The 26,767-nt window shown below is 36.2% G+C and overlaps 1 protein-coding gene across 1 annotated transcript in view; it reads right to left on the reverse strand.

The window, feature by feature from the left end:
- Positions 1–26,767, reverse strand: part of WDR70 (WD repeat domain 70) — a 123,302-nt gene that overhangs the window by 10,859 nt on the left and 85,676 nt on the right. Inside the window, exons 10-14 of the mRNA XM_058823677.1 lie at positions 23,898–23,997; positions 17,920–18,004; positions 16,741–16,879; positions 2,122–2,222; positions 641–720 (exon numbers count right to left, since the gene is read on the reverse strand). Coding sequence (XP_058679660.1) covers positions 641–720; positions 2,122–2,222; positions 16,741–16,879; positions 17,920–18,004; positions 23,898–23,997 — 505 coding nt within the window. The remainder of the gene's footprint in view (positions 1–640; positions 721–2,121; positions 2,223–16,740; positions 16,880–17,919; positions 18,005–23,897; positions 23,998–26,767) is intronic.

Genomic DNA, 26,767 nt, shown 5'->3' on the forward strand with positions numbered 1-26,767 from the left:
TACACAGGACAGTGCTAATGGGGATGGTCAAGATCTCTCAGTTAATTCCCTCATTCCATTGTAAAATCTGTCACTGGGAAAAAGCAGATCATTGAACATTCTATACTAGCAATGATAACTATTTCTTATGTGTCAGTGATCCCTACTGCAAACATAAGTGCTCAAAAATCCCCGAGGCTAAGGATAGTTAAGCTATTTTAAACCCTGTATAACTTCAGTAAATTATAAATTTTGAAAAATAATTTGCTATTTGTTCAAGACCTATCTCCCGTCTCTGATTTTGTCACTGGTACTGCAAAGGGGCAAAATTCTTCCTAAACCCATCTACATTGCACAATTAAGTTATGGAAAACTAAAGCTGTAAAAATGTTCCAAAATTTTTGAGGCTTTCAGGAGCACCACAATCAATAAACCAACCATTATTAACAACTTTACAGAGCATACAGATTAGATATACCTTTCTGTTTCTGCAACGTTATAAAAAATTTGTATGAAGCACCAATATATGACACCAGTGATCAGTGCTCAATGAAAGACTGGTTTTTAGAGGAAAAAAAATAAAGCTAAACAATCTGAAAATAATTTCAAACCTAAGAATGAGCTAAGGATTCTACTACAAAGATATGTTTAAATTTCTTACGTGTTATAATGTAATCCTGCGTGAGAGTCTCTGCTTGTCTCTCTTTTCGTTTTGTTTTGACCACACATAATTTTGCTCCCCTAGGAGGAAACAGAACAGTTCAGTTAGTCTGTTTATACCAAACAGAAACCAGTTTTTTATTCAAGACAGTCTCAACAAAATTATACAGCACTCTAAATATTCATGAATGTATCTTTGCCTGTTCATGCTCATGTGAAGGAGGGTAGGGAGATTACAGTGTTTCTGTTACAGAGCAGTTTATATGAAACGCAGAAATAAGGATGGAAGATTCATTTCACACTTCATTTGTCCATAGTACTTTAGTGTGCACATTGGAAGTGCTGCTCTCCAAACTTGGGCACTCATGTGCTCCTGATATAATTCTTCCTAGGCAGCAGAGTTGGCCATTATCTAACCAGAGGTGCCTGTAACACTGAGGCAGGAAAGACTGCATAAGCCTGGCTGCATCAAGATTGATTTAAACCAGTGGTATTTACCTCCTGATGGTAAATACCAGGAAATAAACCAGGCACAAAACTGCGCTAGGACTCTGTGGTCCAAAAAACGATGCCCAACTCCCATGTTCTCTAAACTGCCAAAATCAGAAAAATAAAACTTATTTCCGATAATCTTGTACACCAGAGTTTATTTTTACACGGAAGCACCTAGGTAACAGTAAATATCCAGAAAACATTAACTCAGTTTGGTTTTGGATGGCAGCAAACCACATACATAGGAAGAACACCTTATTTATTCCAGTCAGTATCAATGAATTGTACATTTCCTCCTGGCTGACAGGAAGGAACAATGCCCCACTTCTCCAGCCAATTCAGATGGCAAAAGAAAATTAATCACAAAACAAGTATTTATAGGCCCTCTACTTAGGCCCTCTTCATCCTAGGTTGGCAAGTCACTGTCTGATAAATCAGTACCACCTTTCCCTTAGATGTACAAACAAAATCCTTGTGTGATAAATGAGGGGGTGAAGAAGACTAAAAGAAAGGTGATGATGTATTTCCTTGCTTTGCACATTGTCAAATTGGGTCTTCCAGCATTAGTTCATTAGCACTGAAGTCTGATGTTTCTAAACAAGATATTTACTTCAGGAGGAAAATATGCATTAAGAAACCTGAATACAATACAAAAACCTAAATACAATAAATACCAACTCAGTACCACTTCCTTGGCAACCTCCAACAGTCAGGATGAAAGGTTCATGCAATTAAAAAATGAAAGCACTTGTAAATTCAGGTAGAACAGCCAGCATACTGCAAAACGAAAAGCCCAGTGGGAAAAGTGCCACTCTTCATAAGCAAACATTTTAGGATATTTTTTTTCTCTTTCTACTGCTGCTGAATAAGTAGAACTCTGCAAAACAAATGTTACCAAACCAGTTCTACTCATTTCTTAGTATAATCATTGAATCACAGAATCAGGGTAAATTTGAGGAAAAAACCCCACAATAAATCATAATTACCTACCTCTGGCTTTTGACAGGATCATAGTACACTTTGGCTAAACCATTTCCAGTACCAACCATGATCTGGTTCAGCTTGGGATGCCAAAGGCAACGCACAACACTCTGAAATAGAGTGAGATATTGACAGTTAGTTGGTCACTCATCTGAATCTTAGAATTAATATTCATATTGTCAAAGAAAGCATCACATTGGAGCAGGATCAAGCTTCAACATATGAAGGAGCATGTGAATACGTGAATGAATAATGCCAGAGTAGAATACAATATAAAAGGAGTGACAACACCAGCATGTAGGCAGTGAAGGAAGTAAAAACTGGAGACAGTGTGATAACTAGTGGTTTCTACAGAAGATTTGCTGCCAGGATCTTCATGGGCACAATAAAAATGGAAAGTTAAAGAGGGATTTGAAGAAGAACAATTAAGTGCTTCAGATAAGATATAGTGATTCAGGCCCTCATGACTTTTGTACTCGTATTTTTAATTCTTAATTCTTCCACTTCATTCATCACTTTATCTGTTTTTTCCCTTCTTGTCATACACTGTTGACCTTTTCACTTGCTGACTGCAGGAACGGAAGAGATGCTGATTTTCACTTATGCTTCTTTCTTCCCCACAACACTAAGAACTTCGTATTTGAAGCCAGTGTCTCACAGTACTGTCACCCTTCTGGTCAGCAGGGAAACTCATTTTCAGACATTAAGAGTATTGTTCTACATGTGACTTTGAATCTCCATGTGAGTACTGTTCTCAGTCTGATTCAGCAGGACAGCACAGAAACTCTAAGACTCAAACTTCTGATTCCAGAGAGCCAAAGTGGGAACAATCTACCACAAAGGACAACATATCTCATCAAAAACACAAAAGAAAGTATCTATTTTTGACACACAGTAATGCCTTAAATGGATATTGTCCAAGGCTGAAGTTGGTTTCTGCCACTTATGTAACAAATGTATCCAGAGCTAGCAAGATGCATTATCTTGTTAGTATTTCACAGAACAATGCTCCCTTTTCTAGCCTTCCCTTTCTTCTCCCTCCAACTTTCCAGTGTATGTTCCATACTATTTCTGGTTTGGTCCAGCCTCCACTTTTTTTATGCTAGCAGACACATAACATTAAAAATATTGAAAAAATTCTGAAGCCCATTCAGCCGTTATGAATCAGAACTTCATTTTACCACAACATGATGCATGGCACTCTCCTAAGCTGTTTCTTCTGCTTTGTATTCTCTTTTAGGAAGAAATACTGAGTGGGATGAAGTTTCATTAATCAAACAGCCATTCTTTACAAGGCTCCCCAGCAAAGCATCCTCCTATATACACACAACATACAACATTACACTTCCCCATTTACTTGCAGATACAAATAAACTTGGTTTGCTTTTTAAAAGAAAACTACAAAACAACATTTTTAGAGGTAAACCTGAAGTACACAATACAGAGTTGCTAATAAGTTGTTTGATTTAAGTAAGAGTCTTACATATTGTTATGTAATGCTCAAAATGCTAAAGTAATTCTAAAACACCAGAGCTAGTAACAAATATTGAAGGTCAAAGGTGGGTGGCCTTTTCTTTTATTAATATTTATTGCATGTGGTTAGCCAGCCTTTTAAAACTCTGTAGTTAATGTGGTTCTCCACTTTCTTCTGTCAAGTAAATGTATTTTATAGCATGGTAGTGGATACCAGCCAACAAAAACAAGCCTGAGACAGTGTGGCTCAGCACTGATGGGGTTTGCTGAGTTTCTAACTTGTCAAACATGCACAGCACACTTAAAACCACCATGGCACGTGCTACAGAGCAGGCAAAAGAAACTGCCATTAAATGTAGCCCTATAAATCTTTTGAAACCATAAAACGTTCCCAGAATATAATTTGTTAAAAACTAAACAAACTCAAGTTCTGAACATGCAAGTAATTTTATCAATCCACTGGTATATAAACCTACTTTATAAGAAATAATAAAAATTACTTCTGTGGTTTTTAGATTATTTTAGAAACTGACAATTCTTCAAAAATACCAAAATACTGAATCCCTGAACTATATCCTAAAAAAATTCTCCAATCATTTAATCCTAAAGAAGTCAAAATTCTAAATAACTGTACAACAAAGGGATGATTGTTGGCTAGGTCTTAACACTGGGAGAGAAGGGTAAGGAGAATCTTTATCACACAAAAATAATTAACACTTAAAGAAAATTTATTCTTTGATGCCTCTAACTTCTCAACTTCTTCCACCTAGAATAACTCAGGTAGTCATCTTAATCACTGGAAATGCTAAATATCAAATTTCATGTCAAAGAAGGTCCTACCTCCCCCAGGCAAGTAAGTATGTTAATTGCAGATGAAGAACTGTTTTCCTGCCTTTGCCTATGAGCGCATGTAGGTAGGTACCCATCTACTGATACTGAATTTTTCACAACTCTAGAATGGTTGTGCTTGGAAGAGAGCTCTGGAGATGATGAATTCAACCATCCTTCTCCAAGCATGGTCAGGTACTACAGACAGCTCAGGATATCACCCTGTTTGTTTCTTAACGCTTCCCAGGATGGAAACTTGACAGCCTCTTTCAGCAACCTGTTTCAATGTACAACCAGCCCTACTATAAAAACAATCTAAAAACCCCAAACTGCAAATAATTTTCTTCCATTTAAAACAAGAAAAACCTATGTAGATTCTGAAAGTAATAAAATGTCAGGTCATAGCTCAGCAAATGGAAAATGACTTGTAACAAAGAAGAATGATAAAATGCAGAATGCATCATTACACAAACATCTTCAACATTTGAAAAAACGACTTCTGTGATGGCTGAATGTTTTGGACACTATGCTTTTGGAGCATGAAGTCCTGGAAGCCTGCCATAAAAAATCCTGAAAATAATTTTTCCACAGACTGATGGCCAACTTTGTGATTATAAGAAAATTACAAAAGATAATTACTAGTAATGATTTGAAAGTTGTTTTGCATTTTTGCTATGGCAAAAGCATTAAGTTCTTCAAATTAAATAACTCTGAAAAGGCTTTGGCAATGTCTATTCATACACAAACACAGTAGCTTGCATTGGGAAATACTGGGAAAACACTGCAAAAATATTTTTGTGAAGACAGACAGGGAAAATATTAAAAATATTACCCAAAAGAGAAACATTGCAAGTTTACCCTCTTGTTTCTCACTGTGAAAGAGGTTAGAACAGATTCAGTGGCTGGCTGTCGCTGTCTGTAGGCAGTTCTGGGGTGGCTCCCAAATAGTCTCACCCCTGTCAGTCTGTTCTCAGCTCTGTACTTCCCTTTGAGTCATGTGAACAGAGCTGTTGCTGCAGGTAAACAGTAAACAACACCAAATAATTTTTCTGTCAGGTTATTCTCCATCTAGGTGAGCTCACTAGGCAACTACACATACAGCTTTTCTGATACTGAACAAGTAATAGTGCTTTGACAAGAGTTAACAGCAGTGTCTCTAAATGAGAAACTGAAGCCTCATTTTCTGTAACACAGAAAGGGACACCTATTCTGGCCTAGGAATACAGCCCTGTGTTTAACAGGCACTGTGAAGAATAACTGAAGCAGATTTGTCAGCAAGCAAAAGCTAATTACTTCAACTGAAACTTTCCAGAGTACTTGGGCAACACCCTGACAGGAGTAAACAACACAGAGAGGGCATTTTACAAGGTCAGCAAGAAAAGATTTAAATGATTTGTGGCATAGGAGTGGAAAATTTACCCCCTAAGATGAAACTATGAAGATGGTAAGGTCATGAAAATTATAGACTGATGTCAGGGACTGGAAGAATTTTCCTGGATTATTGCTTATAAAGATGGTTTGAGACTGCAGCAGGAAAGGCAAAATTCAGTGACCACACTTCAGATAAAAACACATAGTTTTAGAGAATGGATAGAGCTGATCCAGGAAGGGAAGTAGAGTCTCAGAGGGGTCAGTACAGGACAGGCAGGAAGGTTAATTACTTCTAGCAAGAGGGACTATGAATGGTTAGAGATCACACACTGGCAGTGATTATCTGGATGGTGAATAGCTTTGGAGAGGATGCGCTGTGATAAAATATAAAAAGAGAAAGACCATAAATGCATTAATTAATGCTGCATCATGCAGCAAGTATTCCCAGTTCCTGTGAATTACAGAGTACATACAGTCTTCACATAAATGTTACATCTTAAACCTAAAAGATTTTTCTGAAGCACTTCAGAGCCTGAGCAGTCACTTAATCTTATTAGTATCTTTTGAATCTACCAAAATGGTTGCTTATAATGAGGTTGCTCATTATGTAACAAAATAACAAGAACATACATAAAGAATGTCTCTTGAAAGCATTATTCACCTCTATCCTCCTTCATTCTGCTGCAAAAGATTAAGGGAAGATTCAGGTTTCTGTCCATCACTGTCTTCTTGAATTCCTATACTGACATTTTACATGTCTGTGAGCTGATCTTGTACAAAAGCATTGAATTGGTTTTTATTTGGTGCATTTCAGCTGAGATTCAACAACATCTCACTAACTTTTTATGTAAACAAGCCCCATGATAATAGTTAATCTTTTTCTGTTAGCAAAATTTCATGAAACAGGCATGTATGTGTGTACACATAATGGGGGTCATAATTGTAACAAGACTGGCATGATGATAATTTCACCATTTTCCAAAATATTCCAAGAACTTTTATATTTTGGACATAAATAGGAATCACCATACACTTCTAGAGCACTTAGGTCAACAGGACTATATTCTCTCCTTGCTACTGCAAAATGAAAAATAAATTAGAGGAGTCCTATTTTACAGTGATGTTTTAACTTCTTTTCCTTCCTTCAGGAGGGTCTTAGTGCTTCTCAGTCAGGCACTGTTTTCTTTGGAAACTACGCTTTCTCCCTAAAGGCAGTTAAGTTTTAACATTAAGTACCATGCAGTTATCTTTGAAAATGAACGTTTCATGTAAAGTGTATTTTCAGATAACTCATGATAATGTACCAGCTTTTTCAAGTTCATTACTAAATCTTCTCCTGTCATGCAGGTAAGAGGGAAGGCAAACGTGCTTCCATATCAGCTATGCACTCTTGGAATAAACATTTTCCATTTTTCTTTCTATTCACTTCAGGTACACATTTTCACTCTTCCCTGGCTGTTCTTGACTTTTGACTGGCTTAAACATTTACTCCAAAACACCAGATATGACTAATGAGTTAAGAGCAGCTATCAGACGTTTAGGCAAAGTCCACTGAATTATTGTCTCCTCCTATGGCTGTTAGTGCAACTATTTAAATGAAAACACTAACAACAAATCTGCTTTGCAGACTACATCTATCTGCTTCCATCCCTACACTAAACTACCCTGAGAAACTGGAAATCTCTACTAAATGATTCTGACGTAGAGCTAATATTCATACTTTCCCTGTGCTGAATGTGCAGTCAACATTCCACCTATAAACAGAAAATCAAAAGTGATCTACCAAATAGCCACTAGGAAAAAATACTCCTAATTTAAGATAAATACTGAAAATGGAAAGGAAGCATGCTAATCCTAGGTTTTCACACATCTCTAACCTATGAAACAAGAATTCATGAGCATTTGATGTTTCTTTAAAAGCCTTACACTTTAGATGAAGTTCAGTAACTCCATGGTGAAGCTGCTGATGTTTTGACAGTTGTTGGGAAATCAGGTGCAAGTAAGAGAGCGTAGGCTTCACTCTCAGCTAGCACAAGCCTTTCACAGACTGGCAGGCTTTTCTCCTGTGAATTGCCTACAGTCAAAAATTCTTAAATCAACAGAAATGAATGCAAAAGCAATCCATTATCTCCTACTTTGCTATTGGCAAGGTCAGAAAACGAGAGATTAAATGTTCCAGCACGTTGGTAGAAGACAATAAACACCCACGGAGGGAAGTGAAGAGTTTAGGTGGGACTTGTTTCATCAAACTTAACATATCTACACGTTTAATCTTTGGAGATCTATTCTTTGAATGTCTACAAATGTCTCCCTTTAAAGTTAACAGAGAGAAATAAGCATTTTACAGTGGACTTCTGCTAACCTATTTGAGAGGTCTATTTTAGGATGGGATAAAATCACAGTCTGAATATGTTTATTTTTCTCTGTTGATTAGAAAAGGAGCCTAGGGTGACTGGATCAGCTGTAGACATCTATATTTGGTCAGGTGAATCCCTACAGCCTACAGTGGCCAAAATAGCTATAAAAGAAAAACAGAAAACTAATGAGGATCCGTATTAGAGCCTGTTGTGCTACTTAGATGAAACTCCACTGTTGAAGATAAAGAATTCTGGTACCCATATTGAATAGTACTAGTGCAGAAAGGATACAGTAGACACAAACTTCTAAAACTGCCCAACAAATCTTGAAAACCTTAGCTTCAAAGATCAGGTGTAGCTCTGGAGATACTTAAAAACTGAATAGGGGTTAAACAGAAAAAATCGTATATTTGCCTTTGTTGCTTACCCCTTCCCTAACCTACAATCTAATAAATAATTCCTCAGAATCCGTTCTGAAGCTACACAATAAAAAAGTGACAGCAGGAGCTGCTGACCTAAGAAAATATTTTTGGTCAGGAGCAGAAAAACCTAAACAAACCTTCTCTCTTTCCCATGTGAAAGCTTTGCTTCAGTGGCTGTGACGGTATGTGATGGGCTCTGTTTGAACAGCACTGCTTGGATTCGCTGCACTTGGCTGTCCAGGCAGTCAGATGAGGGACATATCAGCAGCAAACATGTAAAATGACATTCTGACCATGGTCGAGGATTCCGTAAGGACAGGTGACCCCAGCCATTCCTAAGTGGGGCTTTTCTGACTGAACTGAGTCCTTATCTTAAATGCAATCACTACAAATTCCAGTCTTTCTGAAAAAAGCCTTGTCTGTCAAAATCAGCGCAAGCATGCATGCAACTAGTTTATTTAGCACATCTATTCTGTCCTTTCTCCTATAAAACTGCCCTACATACTTACAGTGAAGAACCACTTGCAGTATCTGTTGTGTTTGAAGCACAGGAGCTCAAATACTACTTAGGAAGCTTATAATAAATTACCTTCCAAATTAACATAATCTATTACCTAAGCTTATATTATATTTGTATTTGAGAGGGGTAAGCAATTTCAAACTTGGGCTGGATAGAGGGATGAAATCTCAGTGTAGCCTTCCACCTTTATCTCCCACAGTTCTAGGACTTGTATATTATGTCCTTCTGACTTTAGCAATATGTCTCCCCATAAGAGAAGGGAAATGTACAAACTAATTTCAGGAAAACGCCTCCATTTATTTAATACAGTTTCGATATCTTTGAATAAAATATCAAATGTTTAGATGCCAGCTCCTGAAGACAGCTTCCCACTACCACAAGACTGTTCCCCATTCCTGTTTGGTTACTACTGCTTTTAAACAACTTCTGTAATTAGGAAAGATATTAAAGCAGGGGCTCTCAAGCTTTTCCATTTTACAATAAGGTGTGGAACCATTTAGAAACTTCAAATATTTAGACTGCTGTGCAGTGGATATGAATCTAGTCTTTGTACAAACTTTCACAGACATGTTTTATGTGGCTCACAGTTTTCACAAACCAAAAAAAACCTCTGCCATGTTTTATTTTATACATCCCAGCAAGAATGCATACACTACTTAAGAAAAGAGAGGAAAATTAATCAAAATATGTGAAAAGTCTCATGATGAGGAAAGATCCATATGCATTCTAACTTAGAGGCAGTGGAAAAGATCTGTCTCAAAGATCTTAATGCTTTAAAAGAAAACACTTCTCTCACGCATACTCCATGAAGTTCAGAAGCAGGCCCTACAGACTTTTAAGCGAGTGTTTCAACACATTTTCATCCACATTGACAAATAATATTTTTCCAGCTCTAAGCAATGGGAATTTAGGTGAAAAATTTTTTGAAAAATCAGAAACTTGAAATTCCAATCCATAGATAATAGCAAATTTATCTGCAGAAATACCATCATTTCTATACAATTATCAAAGATCATTGACAATGATGCCAATTCCTACTGCACACTCTGTAATCTCTTTCCACTGGTGTCTTAGAGCAGAGTGGTGATACAACAGCCATCTACCTGGCTTGCCATGCTGCTCCACCTGGAAACACCTGGTCAGCCTCCCGGAAGCACCAGAAGAGAGGATAAAACGGTGTAACTCTTATAAAACTGCTGAGTTTTAAACAATAATAAAGAAGTTAAGTAACAGATTTAGAAGTATGCCATTTTCAAATGTCTGCCAAGCTGAATAACAAATGGTTCCATCTTGTTTCTTCTTTTGAGCAAAAATACGGTTAACACATGTTCATACTATGTATGCTCTGATTTAAAAAAAGGCTGCTCACATAATAGAAATGTACTAATATTATATTTTTAAATCTACTGTAAACTCCGATCACAAAAATCTTCACATTCAAGATTCCCCTGGAGCTCTTCCAAGGAAAAGAGCCAACTACAATAAATAAGGTGGGAAGCTAGGGAGTATCTACAATGTAGTGACCTGCTATCATTAGATTCAAAATACTCTTGAGAATACAGTAGTGGAGGAAAGAATACTAATGCTTTTCCCTTGTGAAACATGACTCAGAAAATGTGTGGAAATATTCAATAGAAAATGGACCAGAAATGGATAAAACTTACAATTCTCTATGTAGAAACCAGAAATACCCTAAAAATATTTTCAGATGCCATTATTTTGAAGAAGGATTTCAATACAGAAAACATGGATAACAGTGTTCTACCACTCAACTTTCAAGGTACAGGTATAAAATATATTTTTACAAGAGTACGGAGCCACTGGACAATATTTTCCTTTTTTGATTAATAAAAAAGGTAACTTAATCAAGGTGGCAACCTGTTTTCTTGTAACTGCAATGTCAGGCATTTTCAAACACTTGGTCTGTTAAAATTACAGCCACACTTTCATATATCATAAAATTAAGGAAGACAACCTTCATGTCCACTCCCACTCCCTGTTACGGGGACAAAACCCTCACAGTTTATTACTTTGCATACCTCAAACCTCTAGTGACATCTCCCCTAAAACAAAGTACATGCTGCTCCAGGATACACAAAAGGAAGGACCACATTGTCCTTACATATATGGAAGCAGAAAATAAAAATTGACAGGTAACCACACTATAAAAGAAAACACATTCTTGTGATTCACCTCTTATACTGGAGATTGGTTTTGTTCACTTAAAAAAACATATAAATTTACTGGGCCTTAAATATTGCATTAACTTACATATTGTGGAAAATACGGATTTTCCATAAACATAAAACAAATGACTTTAAAAACAAAAACAAAACAGAAGTTGCATAATGATTTCTTGCAGAAGTTAAAAGAATTTATTTTTCTTAAATAAAGAAAAGCTTTAAATCTCAGTGAAATGAGCCACAGTGGAAAAGCCCTTTACTAGATTACTGCACCTTATAAATAGTAAATTATATTGTTTTAAGGTCAAGCAAATCCTAAAGCAAACATGCATAAAGGATGCTAGAAGATACATATTCCTTATTCTTTCTTTCCTTTTCATTCTTTCATCTAAAAAGAAGCTTTATTTATAGCTTGTCTCAGAAAACCTTCCTGAAACATCCCTTAGAAGTATTTTCAGAAGTATTTAATAATTTAACTTCTGCTTATATTTGAGAAACTAAGAAAATATTGCAGAGTCCTCCTAACAGAAATAGGTTTCCCAAAACAACCATAAATCTATAGTTTTGGACTGCTGCTTATCTACAATATTCTGTGGGATATTTAAATTTACATTAAAAATCAGCAGTTCCTACAACTATACAACCATTTTTTTTTCTTTCTTCTTTTTTTTTTTTTTTCTTTTTTTTCTTTTCTTTCTTTCTTTCTTTCTCAGTGCCCATTCTTGCTTGGCAGTAATGGGGTGTAATACTTGTCCCTTCCATATGGGGAAAATGAGTACTCTGCTGCTGCCAAGATCAATCTTGTCTGTAATAAGGATAACTACCGGGTGATCTGTTGGAAGTAGCCAAATGAATGACAGACATGTGAGAGTGATTCAAGTGCCTATCCACAGCTATTTAAAATTAAACTGACACTGGGGGAAATGTTGTGTACCCATTTCTTTTTCCCGTACACTAGGTATTTTTAACTGGTTCCCATGAAGATCTCATGCTTGCATAACCAAAGCAAGAATTAGGAATAGAACCTCCCTGGCCCTCATCTGGCAATGAAATCTCCCTTCCCTTCCAGACTGCATATCCCAAAGGTGAGACCTCATTCCACAGCAGCTACAGGTCTCCCTGCCTCTCACACTACCTGACAAAAAGAAAGGGAAACAGCCTCCGAATTTCTGGACTTAAGCTCTGTACCCCCATATTCTGGCAGTATTGTTTCCTGCCATCAGTTTGTCTCCTTAACCATGTAAACTGAGTAAAGAAAGGTTCTTTACTCAGTGTGCACTTAATATTTCAGATTAAATAAGCCTCTAATGCTCAAATTGATAAAGTTTAATAAACTTATTGTATTATGAACATTGACAGGGAACAGAAGAATCTTCATAAATAATACTGTCAAGATAAAAGAGAAAGAGACAGAAAAACTATGAAAACATTCATAACAGAATATTTTCAAATTCCATTAAAAAGACAGAATTCTGTACAGTTTAGCAAACATGACTACTGTTACAGTACAAAGCCCTCAAAATCTCCTATTTTACTTGTACACACTGAGCCAGAGCAAGGCTGGGGCACTGTACACACAGCATCAGCTTTCTTATGAGAGTGGGAGGCAGGAGTTCCAACCTCAATGTAATTTTGATGTAACCTGCAGTAAGTAAAGGACCCTGCCATAACCTGCAGAATGGGTGATTTCTCTCCTTGATAAACTCAGGGAAAGAAAGAAAGAATTCACTGAGTGCTATTAACTGCAAAATTCCACTATCTGCATCAAGACATCGCGAAACAGCAGTCATTGAAAGTAGAAAGGATGGTCAGAGAAGAACCAACAATTTTGTCTTTGTCCTGGTCACACCTCCTCCAGCTACTGGCCAGAGACAGAGCCTGTGGTCTCCAGCTCTTCTGACATTAGTTCTCTTCAAAAAGCATTGCTATTTATCTAAGGAGCTTGAATTCTACAGAAGTCCCAATGCCTACATGGTGGGATGGCATTCAGAAGTGTTTGATGTTTGATGTTCTATTCAAACAGCTGTTTAAGCATAGATTGTGGCTGAGAAACAAAAAAACCCAAAAACACTAATACCAGCGGAAAAAAACAAATTAATATTCTGTACCCAGCCACAACAGCAGAAACTAATCAGACTGCTAGCCCATTAGTGAAACCACGAAGTTTCACTCCATCAGCTCTGAAACAGTAATGGATTTTCCCATGAAAACTTGAAAGAAAAGGTGAAAAAAGGTTTGTGTGGTATGATGGAAAGGAATGCCAAACACAGCTTTGGTCAAACATTCCCATTAAATATTTTCTCATTACCCACCAAGTTCACTCACAGGCCAATTTCACTGGCTATTTACCAAGGAGGGTTAAGATAATGTTTACTGCCCTTTAGTGCTCTTCAATTTTCTTGGCTTGCTAGCATTTCCCTTTAAAAAATCCTTGTGAAATTAAAAAAGTAACACATGAATAGTTTATACTATACTGAGAAAATCTCAGTAGATTTTCTGTTATTCTGATTTTATACATTCTACCACTAAACTGCTACACTATTACCTTCAAAAAGTTACTAAAGATGCCTTTTTTCTTTGGCAATATGGACTAAATCTCACTGAAATGATTTCATTAGAAATGAGAGCACATCAGGCTCTTTGCAGAGACAGACACTGGTGCACTTGTGCTTTTATTACACATATAGCATAGCATAACTTCAACTCTGTAATACCTAAAAAAACCCAAACCAGAAAGAGTAAAATTATGTATTTCAGTACTAGGTAATATGGAAAATGTAAAGAAGTGTAACACTGAGTTGCAAAAAACAAACTAAAGTCTTGGATAACATTATGTGTTTATCTTTAATTACACTAATGCTAAATGCTATTTTTGAGAGTATAAGGGAAAAAATGGAAACTAGGAAAGCAGCCGGTAAAAAGAAAGTAATTATTGCACTGCTGAAAAAAATGCTTTGATAAACTACACACAAGATATTAATCTCCCAGTTTACAGACCAATGATCTTTCCAACAAACAGCATTTACTGCTTACAGAACATAAAAGCCAGCTTCTTGAACATTCATTTGCTTTTAGCATGCCTTTATGCGTTTATATTTCATCAAACACAGTAATTTGAGAAGAACAAGTAAAGAACACTAATGAAAAAGCCAAAAGATACAAACAGTAGAAAGACCTTGAAAAAATATACTGCTTTTATTTTGTACAACTGCTTATAGGAATTTTTCTTCTTTTAGATTCAGATTGATATGCTAAACTGTGTTTTCCTTAGATGTGTAGAGTTAAAGTTATAGGCTAGACAGACTTGTACAGGTATTGGTACACTGACTCACTGAAAATTATGTCATAAGATCAGTATTTGTCTAAATTCTTCACCTTTTAGTTCCATTATTTTCATTTCCACTGTGCAAAGCAGAAGAATGACAGTCTTAAATTTTATAACTACAAATGAAGAAAGCCAGCAGCACTAAAACTCTATAGACCAAAGTGATTTACTACAGTCTTAAAAAGTACTATATAAATATCAGCACCTATACAAATTTATAGTATAAAATTATGAACCTGCTTAGACTTGTACACATACTTCAAATTTTACTATATTAGTGGCCCCAATGAAATTGTTTATTGACAGTTTCTTACTGTTGGGTCTCCATTTTACGTCTCTTTTGCATTTTCAAACATAGAACAGAAATTTAGTTCTTGATTCTAAGAGAAACTGAGAGCAAAGGAATCTTTTGAGGACTCCCCTGTAGCACAAAATATCTTGGCAGGTAAACAGACCCTTAATTTTCCAGACTTAGAAGAAAAATGAAAACAAAAATTTCTTTGAATGCATAAAAAGACTGGCAAGCAGTATTTCTCAATATTTAAATGGTTTTGGAGATACAGGATCCACCATTGACAAGCTTTTCCCTCTTGCAGCCTTAGAGCTTAAGTGAAGTTTCTGCACACTGTTACTGACATGACCATTACTAAAAGGAGAAGCCATCATGACCACCTCCAAACACTCAGGTCTAAGGAGTTTAAATTCATTATGAATGGAATTATGAAACTCTTTTGGTTTTGGTGCCCACAGGCAGGAGAGCTCCTAAAAAAAATCTACTTCTTGCACTTTATCTTATGTAGCTGTTTTCCTCTTCTCTGTCATGAAGTTTCAGAGGAGATACTGAGGCATTCATGTTTTCTCTCAGAAAAAAGTTATAAATACTTGGTTATAAGACTTCTATCAGAAAATAAAAATCGCCTAGAAATTCTCATGAGTTTAGCTTGGTTTGTGGTTTGTCAAGTTCCACAGGAGAAAAACATAAAAGCCAATTTCTGCTTTATTTGGTGAAATTATTTAGTAGTAAGTTAAACTTCCAAAGTCATATAAAACCCCATTCTATTTAGATTATATGTTTAAGATGAAAACAGATGTTCTTCTGCACCAGGAAAAAACACGTGTTCTCTGCTTTGGTAAGAATTCAGCATTTTTAATTTCCGAGACAGCTGCCACCAAAACTATAGATATAAGAAATCCATCTGTAAGCAGATCCCATTTTGCCTTGGGATGGACTAATGGAGAAAGCAGGATTCAAAAAGACAAGATAATACAAAGCTGGTGGTGTGAAAACAACATCCAGCAGAAGGAGGTTTGGTCTGCTAGGAAAACCTGCTGTTTGCTTAAAAAATATGCAGAAGGAGAAAATGGTATTTTGAAACAAAGTGACAAAATCAATAACCTGAAATACTCCAACAACTAAAGGGACATAAGCATACATTGACATACTTATTAGTGGCAATTCTGTTGTAATTTCACCCACTCCTATGGGTGAAATAACACACCTTATGGGTGTTTGTTATCATCCATAAGTTTACTTGTACATCACAAGAGTAAAAGGACTTTTTCACCTATGGTATTGAGCTTTTCCCTTCTGCACAAGGGAATAGGTAGCCAGTTGAAGCCATGAACAGACTCTTCTGTATAACAGGTTCACAGCTGTAGGTTTTTGTAGTAACTGGTGAAAATGGTGTTTTTGATGGGTTTCTTAATAATGCCTTCTTTTTGTAGAAAATTGTTGCATTTAGACAAGCTAGAGACATATTCTAAAGTAACCACTAATCTGGTCTCATGAACAAAAACTAGTTTTGTCACAATAAGCCATTTCATCATGATAACTAGTGAAGTAAACAAATAAACATCTACATATTTTAGGATTTGTGTCTCACTTCAGAGATCTAGAAGGGTTCACAGAAATCCTTGAGAAATGCAATGCTAACACCAGAGCAGGGAAGCTCTACTGCCTAAACACCTTGTCCTAGGATTTCTTTTTTATTTTTGAAACAATTATTCAGATTACTCTAGCCCTATCTCTTAATCATGGAATAGGAAAATCAGAATAGTGTTAGTAGGTAATGACCTGTATAAGGAAAAAGTAGCATATGACTATGATTTCATTCATGTTTTGAAGCGATGATTAAACTAAAATACATACCGCATCTGTAACTTCTATCTCATACAGTTTCTGGAAGGTCTCACGATAAAAGAAAAACAGCTTCCCACTGCCACCACCCTTCTTGACAGAAGTGCCTGTGACAAGGATCTTATCATCTGGACTGAAACAACAATCTGTCCTGTTGAAGAAAACAAAGAATCTTACAGGGCAGATAAATAATTAACATATCAAGAACTTAGATATAAATTGCACTCCTTAAAACAATTTTTTCTACTTTTTAGTCCTTTCCAGACAAAGCTTGAAAAGTATTTTGTGAGCTGTCACTTATTGCTGTAGTTAGCAATTAAGAGTTATCTGTTACAATTGTTACTACAGTTGTGCACAAGATGTGCAAAACTGGTAGATTCAATAAAAATCCTCCTCCCAGCAAAATTCTCCTCCACTCAAAAGTCTTGCAAGCTTTTCAGTACAAGAAACAAACAACAAAAAAAAGTACTTTAAAATCTGGCTGTCATCTTAAGTTAAAAAATGTGCTCATCATGAAATCTGGTTTTGCTGATGATACATTCTTCAGCGATGCAAGGTGGTGTGTTTATACATTGGCCAAAAATATTTTTCTGTTTATTTTACCTCTGTATTACAAACTGCAGTTAAGATTGAGCTGTCCATGACTTGTCTTTCTAAGATCCTATTTCAAAATTACAAACTGTCCTTAGGGGATTTGGCTGCATTACAGCAATAGAAATGCAGATCAGACCAATAAAAATATTGAAAACAATACTTAGCACTATACAGCAAAACAAAATCAGCACTCCTGACACTGTAACCTGAATTCCTATCATGTACCTTCGTGTTATGTCTAGTTTTTCATTCAGCTCTTTTTTTATTAATTACAGACTAAATAAGAATAAGATTTACATCTATATCTCATTACACACATAAGGGCCTCCTCCTGAAATGTTACTAATCTAATTAGACTTAAGACATATGAGACTGAAATATCACAAAAGTAAGATCTTTTAAAGCAACGTGAATCCCTAAAATAGATGAGAATTGTCACTTCACAGTTCTCCTTGTACAGTCCTCTCTACACAACTGTGGACCTAGTGACAACTGAGGATAAGAACTCCAGCAGAACTCTTCCATTCAGCAAAAATACTGCTATTTCTGCTAATTAATAAATTAGAATACTTTATTAGAATAAATTAGAATACTTACATTGGAAAGAAGCTGGGCAGTCCATCTGCTGAATTAAGAGGTTTTTTAAATTGTCTAATATCCCATAGCTTTAAAGTATCATCTCCTATGAAACAGAAGAGACAAAGGTTAGCAATAAAGAATTCAAGTCAAGAACTTACACACATCAGAAAATTTCACTCTCTAATTCAGAGAGAAGGAGAACAAAATTACATAATAGAAGCATCCAAAATGGGAACAATTTGTAAGTTTTTCCTTGGTAAGTGACTATGACAGTGCAAGGTTGAGAAGCTCAATATGCAGCACTCCAGTATACCAGAAACTTCTCCTCAATGGCTCAATTCTATTGTGGTAGTCCCTCCTATCACAGTGGAATCAGATTCCTCAAGCACTAATTTATTCTTTGTTTGTGAGCATTGATGTTTTGCTTCTAGGACCAAATTTCAAGATATCTAAAGAAATTAAAAATGTTGCCATGAATGGTCTACATCAAAAACTAAACAAGTTTTATATGTGTGGTTTTTACCTGTCCTGAAAATGCAATCAAGAAGAACACGAAAAGCACATGAAAGTCTTCCCCCTTCTTTAGCAGGCAACAAACTGCTATCTCAGTTTGTTGTATGGAGAAGAGGCCCTCAAATCAGTCAGAAATCCTTAGGGAAGGGGGTGAAGGGAAGCAAGTGAAACCACACATACTCTAATGAAACATTTTCACCACACTACCTTTAGCTATAAAAGCCAAAATCAAGGTTACAAAAAGAGATTTGTAGCAATTTTCATCTGTGTTTGATAAACATGATGTGACTGTAGGCCAGTAAAAGTCAGGTTGTTTATCCCTTTTTGAAAAGTTATGACATATTAACAAAATGAGAACAGGGGAAAAAAAAAAGAGATTAATTAGCTATTCTCAGAGACATCTACATCTCCTCTCTGACTGTCCTTCTGGAACACATATTTCCAGCATGAGATGAGCTACAGAATTTGAGCTTTGAAGTACCTCACTCAAGCACCTAGACACGTCCTAGCATTTGACAGCAGTGCCTCAGCACTTTCAAGGGTAAAAAGAAGGACATTTAAGCAACAATTCCCTTTGAAAATATCCACACAAAAAGTTACAAAATCCTTCTGACCTAGGAGGCAAGATCTGCTTCCTTCCAAAGTACAAATCTTGCCGAGAAGTAATTTGGTTATCTATAAATATTTTGTGGATTCATAGCCTTTGAGCTCAAGAGCTCAAAGGAGGCCTTGGAAATAAAATGTTTTTAAAAGAAGTAACAAAAGAAATCAAGGCCAGCAGTGCCCTTTACAGGGAAAGCAGTAATGTGTGGCCTCGTACATCATGCATGTTTATATTAAAATCTAGGATAACTGCTTACTACAAAATATTTTTAAGAAGTGGACAACTTAAATAAATGATGTCTAGAGTAGAGTATATTTCTGTTCATTGGGAAGCTAAAAAACGACAAGAAAGAAAAATGTTGAGTCCCTGTTTTGGGAATATGTGTTTTCTTATTGTTTCCCAGTAGACTCCATCCCAAGTACTTCAAAGCATTTAGTCTCGTAAAATGAGCCGTCCCTTTTCCCTCCTACCCCCACCCCCCAAAAAAAATAAAAACCCAAACAAAACAAACCCTTATCATCGAGATGTTACATCTAAAGCACCAGCACTTTATAAATGTATGCAAAGGACAGCATTTGGCCACTTTGCAAATCTCCTGGATAGGGACAGATCTACGGCTAGCAGCCAAGGCTGTTCTGTTCCTAGTGAAATGAGCCTTGACATGATCTTCAAGCTGTAGTGCTGCCAGGTTTTAGCAGGAGAAATGCAGTCAGATGTAGCTATAGCTCCTTTGCTAGCAGGAAAATGTAATAGGATAGTTAAAAAAATTTATTTAGAAGACTCTAGTAGGACTCAAATTTAGGGTTGATTTCAAGTCAACATTGTCTTAAATTGAAATAGTTTAGAAATAGAAAAGTAAGTATTTGGAGAGGGGAAAATGCTAGTAGAATGACTTGACTTGCTAATGCTGTGAAACTTTACCATCATTAACAATTTGCTCCAATTCAGTTTTCCTAATTAAAACTCCCAGTGTGCAAATGCAAATTGGTTCCTAAATCTAATTTGCATTTCAAGTTGAAATCACTGTCACCAAGATCACAGAATATTGCCGTTCCTCAGCACCAAGGATTTTTCCCAGTAGGATCCTTCTATCAATGCTTAGGAGGCAGATTTAACAGAACTGCAGCAGTTGTGATCTGTTTTTAATTACTTTATACATGAACAAAAATAGTTATGCTTAAACAAAAGCATATAAACAGAAGGTGTGCAATTCAGTATGAATATTCAAAATAGTCTACTCAGATAATTCAGTATTTTTTCTTGATGGCAGACTTCTCCAAAGCCTGGCAGGCTTATTTAAAGCTTTTATTGCATTTTTAGCAGCATTTCAAACACTATTTTTCACCATTTTAATAAGGATACCAATAAACAGGCTCAAGACTGACACAATCAGATCAAGACACTGTAACGCCAAAGGTATTGAGCATGGATTTATCAAGAGGTAAATTAGGTCCTAGAAAAACTGTCTTTGGTGAGCAAAGATAGGAATTTTCCAAATGCTCTTTAGTCAAAATAAGGCTGAAGCACTAATACTATAAAGATTTTATCTGATTTTTTTCTTTTCAGAAGATACTGACCAGGAAGACAAGCACATGAATGCACATAGGCCCAAAAGAAGCAAAAGTGCTGCCAGGAATTCACAAAGCCTATAGTCAGCAGCACTCTGTTTAAAAAGAGGGAGTCCTCTGCTGAAAGCAAAGCTCGATGACAGAAATTGTTCACAGAGATCAATGAGGCAAAGAAACATAGGAAATGGGAATTCTAAAAAGTTACAGCTTTGGGAACACATAGCATAACAAGCTTACCAGAATATGTTTATCAACTCTGAGCCTTTCTGTGAAGGCTTATACTACATCTGTGAGAGACACAGAACAAGGTACAACCTTCTGCATTCTGTACTGGTTCTACAGGAGAAGCTGCATCAACTACAGAGCAACCTTTGGAGGCATCAAAGATTAGCACCAAAGCCAAAGATCCTGTGAAGGAAGTCACAAATCGAGGAATCTATACCTACATTTGGAACACTTCTCAGCATCACCTGCATCCATACCAGCCTGATCAAATAAGTGCATCATCCTCTCTAATCATATGGAATGTACAGACAAACATATAGCAAGAAGGATACCAGAAGACTTTCATAATGCATTTCAGCTCCAAGTGTTGCACTTACCTGAATATGCCTATTAAAACTAGTAAATGTATTTCTGCCACGGTTAGAATAAACACCAATGTTCAGCTTCTAAGCTTCTAAAAACCCATCTGGTTTTTGAAATGCCAATGTTTGGATTTATTGTGAAGAGCAATATGTTCTTACACTACACAAAATAGTCTCTATACATGCTGCTGCATAACCCTTGAGTATACATATTTCTATGTTTTAAACCAATTTCGAAATGAAGAAAGAAATACAAGTAAAATTTAAAAAGAAAAAAAGACCAACAAAAAATATCGAGTCAAAAAAAGATTTTAAAAATTTTTACAGTAAGACCTCAAGTCCAATCCTAATTCTTATCTCTCCCCTGCTAAACAAAGAAAATGTTCCACAAATACTACCCTTCGTTGCTTCAAGCATGCAGAAATATCACTTTCTTAAGTTTCTGTCAAGTTACTACCTAATATCCAACAAGAATAGCACTGGAAACTTTCATAAGCAGCCCCTTAGGTTTTTATTTTCCCTTGTGCCTGCAGCTGAGCCATGCCACATCTTCTCATATCCAACACAGATCTACATCAGATGCAGGAAAGTCCATCAGGCTTTCAATGAAAGTTCCCATGCCCCAAACAACTATCCCCTCTTTGATCCTCAGCACTTGGCAGGTGTGTTAATCTACAAATGCTGGATCCACATCTGCTTTTGTTGGTACAGATCCAAAGCAATACTCATATTAAAGCACTAACCAAACAAGTCAAAATAAGGTATGAATCCTCCTTACTTTCTAGCATAGTGCACACAGAGCTCTTTTTTTTCTTAATACACTAGACAAAGGTAGCACTTTTATCCACATTGAGTGGCCAAAGTTCTGTGCAGTCTTACATTCTGCAAACAATCAATCAACATTTTATACAGCTTAGTGCAGTGTGTGGAAGATAAAACCTGAGTAAATGAAAGTCTGTTTAACACGAGACAAAAACTGGAGACAGATGAGGAAGAGCAGGCAAGTAAAAAACAGGCAATAAAAACAGGAAAAGGTCATTTATGTGGTCTACATTCATAAATGTGAAACAGAAGAGAATTTGCATAAATGGAGGTTTCAAGACAGCAGTAGTGAATACCCCTCACTAAGTAATAGCTTTGTTTGCTGTTTTATTTAAAAGCACGCCAAGGTTTATCCCTAAATTTCCTGAAATATGTTTGTGTGAATTTTTTGGGGGCAATCACCACTGGCAGACAGACACAGAGTTTTACTTAGTGCAGAATGGAAAGACACACAGTTCTCCTTCTAAGCAGGAGAAGGTCCACACATGATAAAAGTCTGGTTCAGTAAGGACAAAAAAGCTTGAGAGCTTTTACCTCACCACTTACAACCCATTCATGATGGGCAGAGTGGCAGCACAACTCTGAACAGTAGTTCAACTCAGGACCCTGAACAGCAGTTACAAAACAACACAAGTGCCATTAGTGTCCATATGCCTAGGGCCTTCCAGGATAAGACTACAAAGTCCTTACTCTGAAAGATGTGTTCTGGGAAACAACATTTGGAATCTTTGAAATGTGGCAAGACATACAAAGAATCAGTGAGGCCGCACCCAATATCAGCTGCATTTCACTGTACAGACACACACCGGGTCAGACACTCTACCCCCTTCGGGGACAGGGGCACCGGGAGGATGCAAAGAAAATGCAAGCTACTTGGCTAGGAAACACATCCACTGCTTCAGAGCATTTTTCATCTATGAACACCTACATTCTGGTATTTTGTGTATGTAATCTCATTCTGTCTATGCACCAAAGTGACCAGATGTTCTAAACATATGTTAGGCACAGTGTTAGCCTGCCTTAATGTATACTGCCTCTCCCCAGGCCTGTTTATTTGGCCTTGGGGCAATGCTAATGCATACACAGAGCTTCTGGTTACAGCTGTTTTCCATCCAGACAGCTTGGCTTGTATGCTTGCACCTGCCTGCAAAGTACTGGGCAGACAAATTTCTGCAGGAAAAGCTGTCTTCAACAGACACCATCCTCTTCCAGTAATGAAGTTAATGAGTCCTCAAACACATCTCTGCCTTCTCAAGTCTTCTTCTACTATCTAAGACTCATTTATAAAAGTTTTATGTGAAGTCTACACAATCCTGTTCTCCCAGTCCTGTGAACATTCCAAATTCTTTTGCCATTGAAGTATATTTTGAAAAGTCAATTCCAGTCATCAACTTTTCATGTTTTTAAAATAGATTAGATACAAATTTCAATTAGGACCGCAAAAGATGTTGCTTAAGAAAGGTGTATGAGGAATTAATACGTACAGAGAAGAGATAGTGTTATTGAGAGGCGCTTATCTTCCACAGAAGAACTAAGCAACAAAACTGGACTTTTTTATTTTTAATTAAGCTAATGATTTCCTTTCAGTGTATTATTACTGCTAGATGAGAACACAGATCAGGAACTGTGTAATACAATCAGCAAAGTTGTCTTAAAATATTTCTTAACTGCAGTAAAATTCTCTTTCAGGAACACAGTATTGCATGGTGTATCAAATAAAAGTAGTAAACTGTGAAATACTTCATATTTGAATCACTAGTATCTGATTTCACTACCTTACCTCCACCACAAACATCTACATCAAACAATTAACGTGATCTATGTGGTTCGTTCAATGAACCATTTCATTTCAATGAAAACGTGTTACATTCAACAAGTCACAGGGCTCTTTCAAGCACCTACCTCCTCTGCTGGCAAGGACAGTACCATCATAGGAAAATGTCAAACAGGAAGTGTCAGTGCCTGAAGCATGGGCTTGTCTGCAGTGGAACTTTGTATGTACCTGTTCGCCAAACAAACAAAACATTACAAAATCAATTATAGTTACGAATCAAATAACAAATTAAACAAATGGGACGAACATTCCTTGGAAGCATTTTCTGTGCTCTGCTGCTATCCATTATTCTAAACAGAAACCCCTACATTTTTAGGAGGTATAGTAGCTAAGTATTTCAACAGACTTTTTAAAATGTTATTTTAGTTTTAAAATATGCTTTCATAACAACAGCTTGAATGCAAGATTTGAATTTTTCATACGTTTAAATATATAGTACAGAATTACATAGCATCAAAGCTCTTGGAAAACTCCCACTAGCACTGAACAAAGGTAGTTATGCCTGGTTAAGATAAAAATACATTCCAAGACAGTTCTCAACACTCCCCTAAGCAGGCCTTTAGTTTCTCAAACTACCAAAATACAGAGTACATACTTTGGAAAGGACTGAAAAGGACTAAAAAAATTTACTTTTGCCAAATTTAATCCCTGTCAGAATTCATGGCTTACACAATAGAACAAAGTTCTATTGTGAGGTTTGTGTTCCATTTAGGTACTGTAAAATTCAAGTATGGGAACGATGTATATTTTATTTTAATTATTCCGATTAAAGAAAGGTTGAAATTACCTTCAAGTTCACATTTTGTTCCTGTATGTAGATCACTTTTTATTATTAAGTCATTATTTAGTAAAATACCTAAAAATTCTATAAATAGGGAAGGAACCTCAAATTAAATTTAAATGGTCTTGACAAATCAAGTTTTCCCACTTGCCAACCTAAAACAAGACTCTCAGCTAAGATTCCAAGACAGGAAGTGGAAACACAGGAAGGGAAAAAGGGAAAAGATAGAAACAGAGAAAAAAAAAAATTGAGACGGGTTGATTCCTTTTTTAATACCTAGGTAATTATGCTTCTCATTTGACTCTTTTTGTAAAAGAAAACTAATTCACATAGTTGTAAAATTAGGCATTCAAGAGTTCAGGGTTTCCAGTATGACTGTATCTAATCTTCCCCTCTGTAAAATGAGGACTAAAACACAGAGAAGAAAATGGCAAATTAGTGACCTTGAAGTCCTTGAATTTATGGTTGTGACGAGCAAAACAAAATTCACGCATATAAGCATATCTTTTCAGATGAGAGGCTGAACAACACGCAGCAAAACCAGACCTAGAATCCCACCCTGAACAGTAGGAGGACGAAACAATGAGCAGCTGCTCAGTAATTTTTACCCAAACCATGCATTAAAATAGATGCATTTCTACAGAATAAAAAAGAGAATATGATCACAAAAGGAGAATGTGATCACAAAATGAAATCACACAGACTGATTTAGCCTTGCAAAGGAATCCTCAGTAAATTTATCTTCAAATTTTTAACTATGTACTTTACTAAGACTCTTTTAATGGGTTATTTTGTAAGAGCCACAAACTAGTGAAGTAATTAATGTTGTTTATTCTTAAGAATAGTTGTTCTAAATTTGGTTCAAAAGCTAAAGAATCTTTGTGTGATGATGTTAATAATTATTGCAAGCTTATTTTGATGCGCAGATTTGGTCAGTCATTAATAGGAGTCAAGTGAGGCATTCCCTCCACAAATTACTCTTCAACAAACAAAGGGGGAATCCAAATACCAACAACATGCTTCTTACAGTATTTGAACACAGAATGCAATGGCCCACACTTAGCCATAGTAATTGTTTTGAAATTACTGTCACTTCCAGCCAATTATGCACACCTTGAAGTCTATGAACAGACTGCGGTTTACAACTGTTTGTCTTTGATGGGAGTGTTTATTAATGTGAAAAACATATTTTGTGCATCCAATAGCATAAAATTTTCCAAGTATGTGGAAATGTGTAAAGAATAAAATGTAAATTTGGTAATCAGGAAATAAGTTTTCTGTAGTATTTATTAAACATTAACAAGCAATTAAAACTATGTATTTTTTGTGTAAGAAATACTATGGACACTTTCAAAAACATCATAAATGGTTAATATTCACACTTTAAAAAATGACAGAAAGATTACATTACGATCTTAAGCTAATTCAAACAAATTGAAAAAACTTCACTTGGGCATAACATTCCCATTCTTCCAGGCAATGTCACACTGATATACAAATATTACAATACCATTTTTTTCACTCTGCTGCCCAACTTATTGTAAAGGTGTAGGGTTTTTTCCTTTCATTTCATCCTCAATCTGAAATTCTTTCCTCTTGCCTATAGATAGATAGCAAATCACATAACAGTCAGAATTTGTGTTATTTTCCTATGGTCAAAGACACTGACTTTATTTAGCATTTGTATGTGAATCCATCAATAAAATTTAAACCGTGTCCTTCAGGAATCATCTTATCATCTTAAATTGGCCCCAAGTTGTGCCAGGAGAGGTTTAGATTGTATATTAGGGAAAATTTCACACTGAAAGAATGGTCAAGTATTGGAACAGGCCTCCTAGAGAAGTGGTTGAGTCACCATGCCTGGATGTATTTAAAAGACATGCCAATATGGCACTAGGGGACATGGTTTAGAGGTGGCCTCAGCAGAGTTAAGGTTGTATATAAACTTGTAAATAGTGGGACTCGATGCTCTTCAGGGCCTTTTCCAAATGAAATTACTTTTTTACTCTACACCATGCACTATAGAGCCTTCTCCATTAAGTACTTACACTCTGACCAGTTTTTGCCCCTTTTTCAACTGTCATGTAGAGAAAGGAAAACAGCAACATAACATATAGAAGACATATAGATGTACAAAACTGGTATCATTTGTCCCTT

This window comes from Ammospiza caudacuta, chromosome Z (genome assembly GCF_027887145.1).
Source record: "Ammospiza caudacuta isolate bAmmCau1 chromosome Z, bAmmCau1.pri, whole genome shotgun sequence".
NCBI lineage: Eukaryota > Metazoa > Chordata > Aves > Passeriformes > Passerellidae > Ammospiza > Ammospiza caudacuta.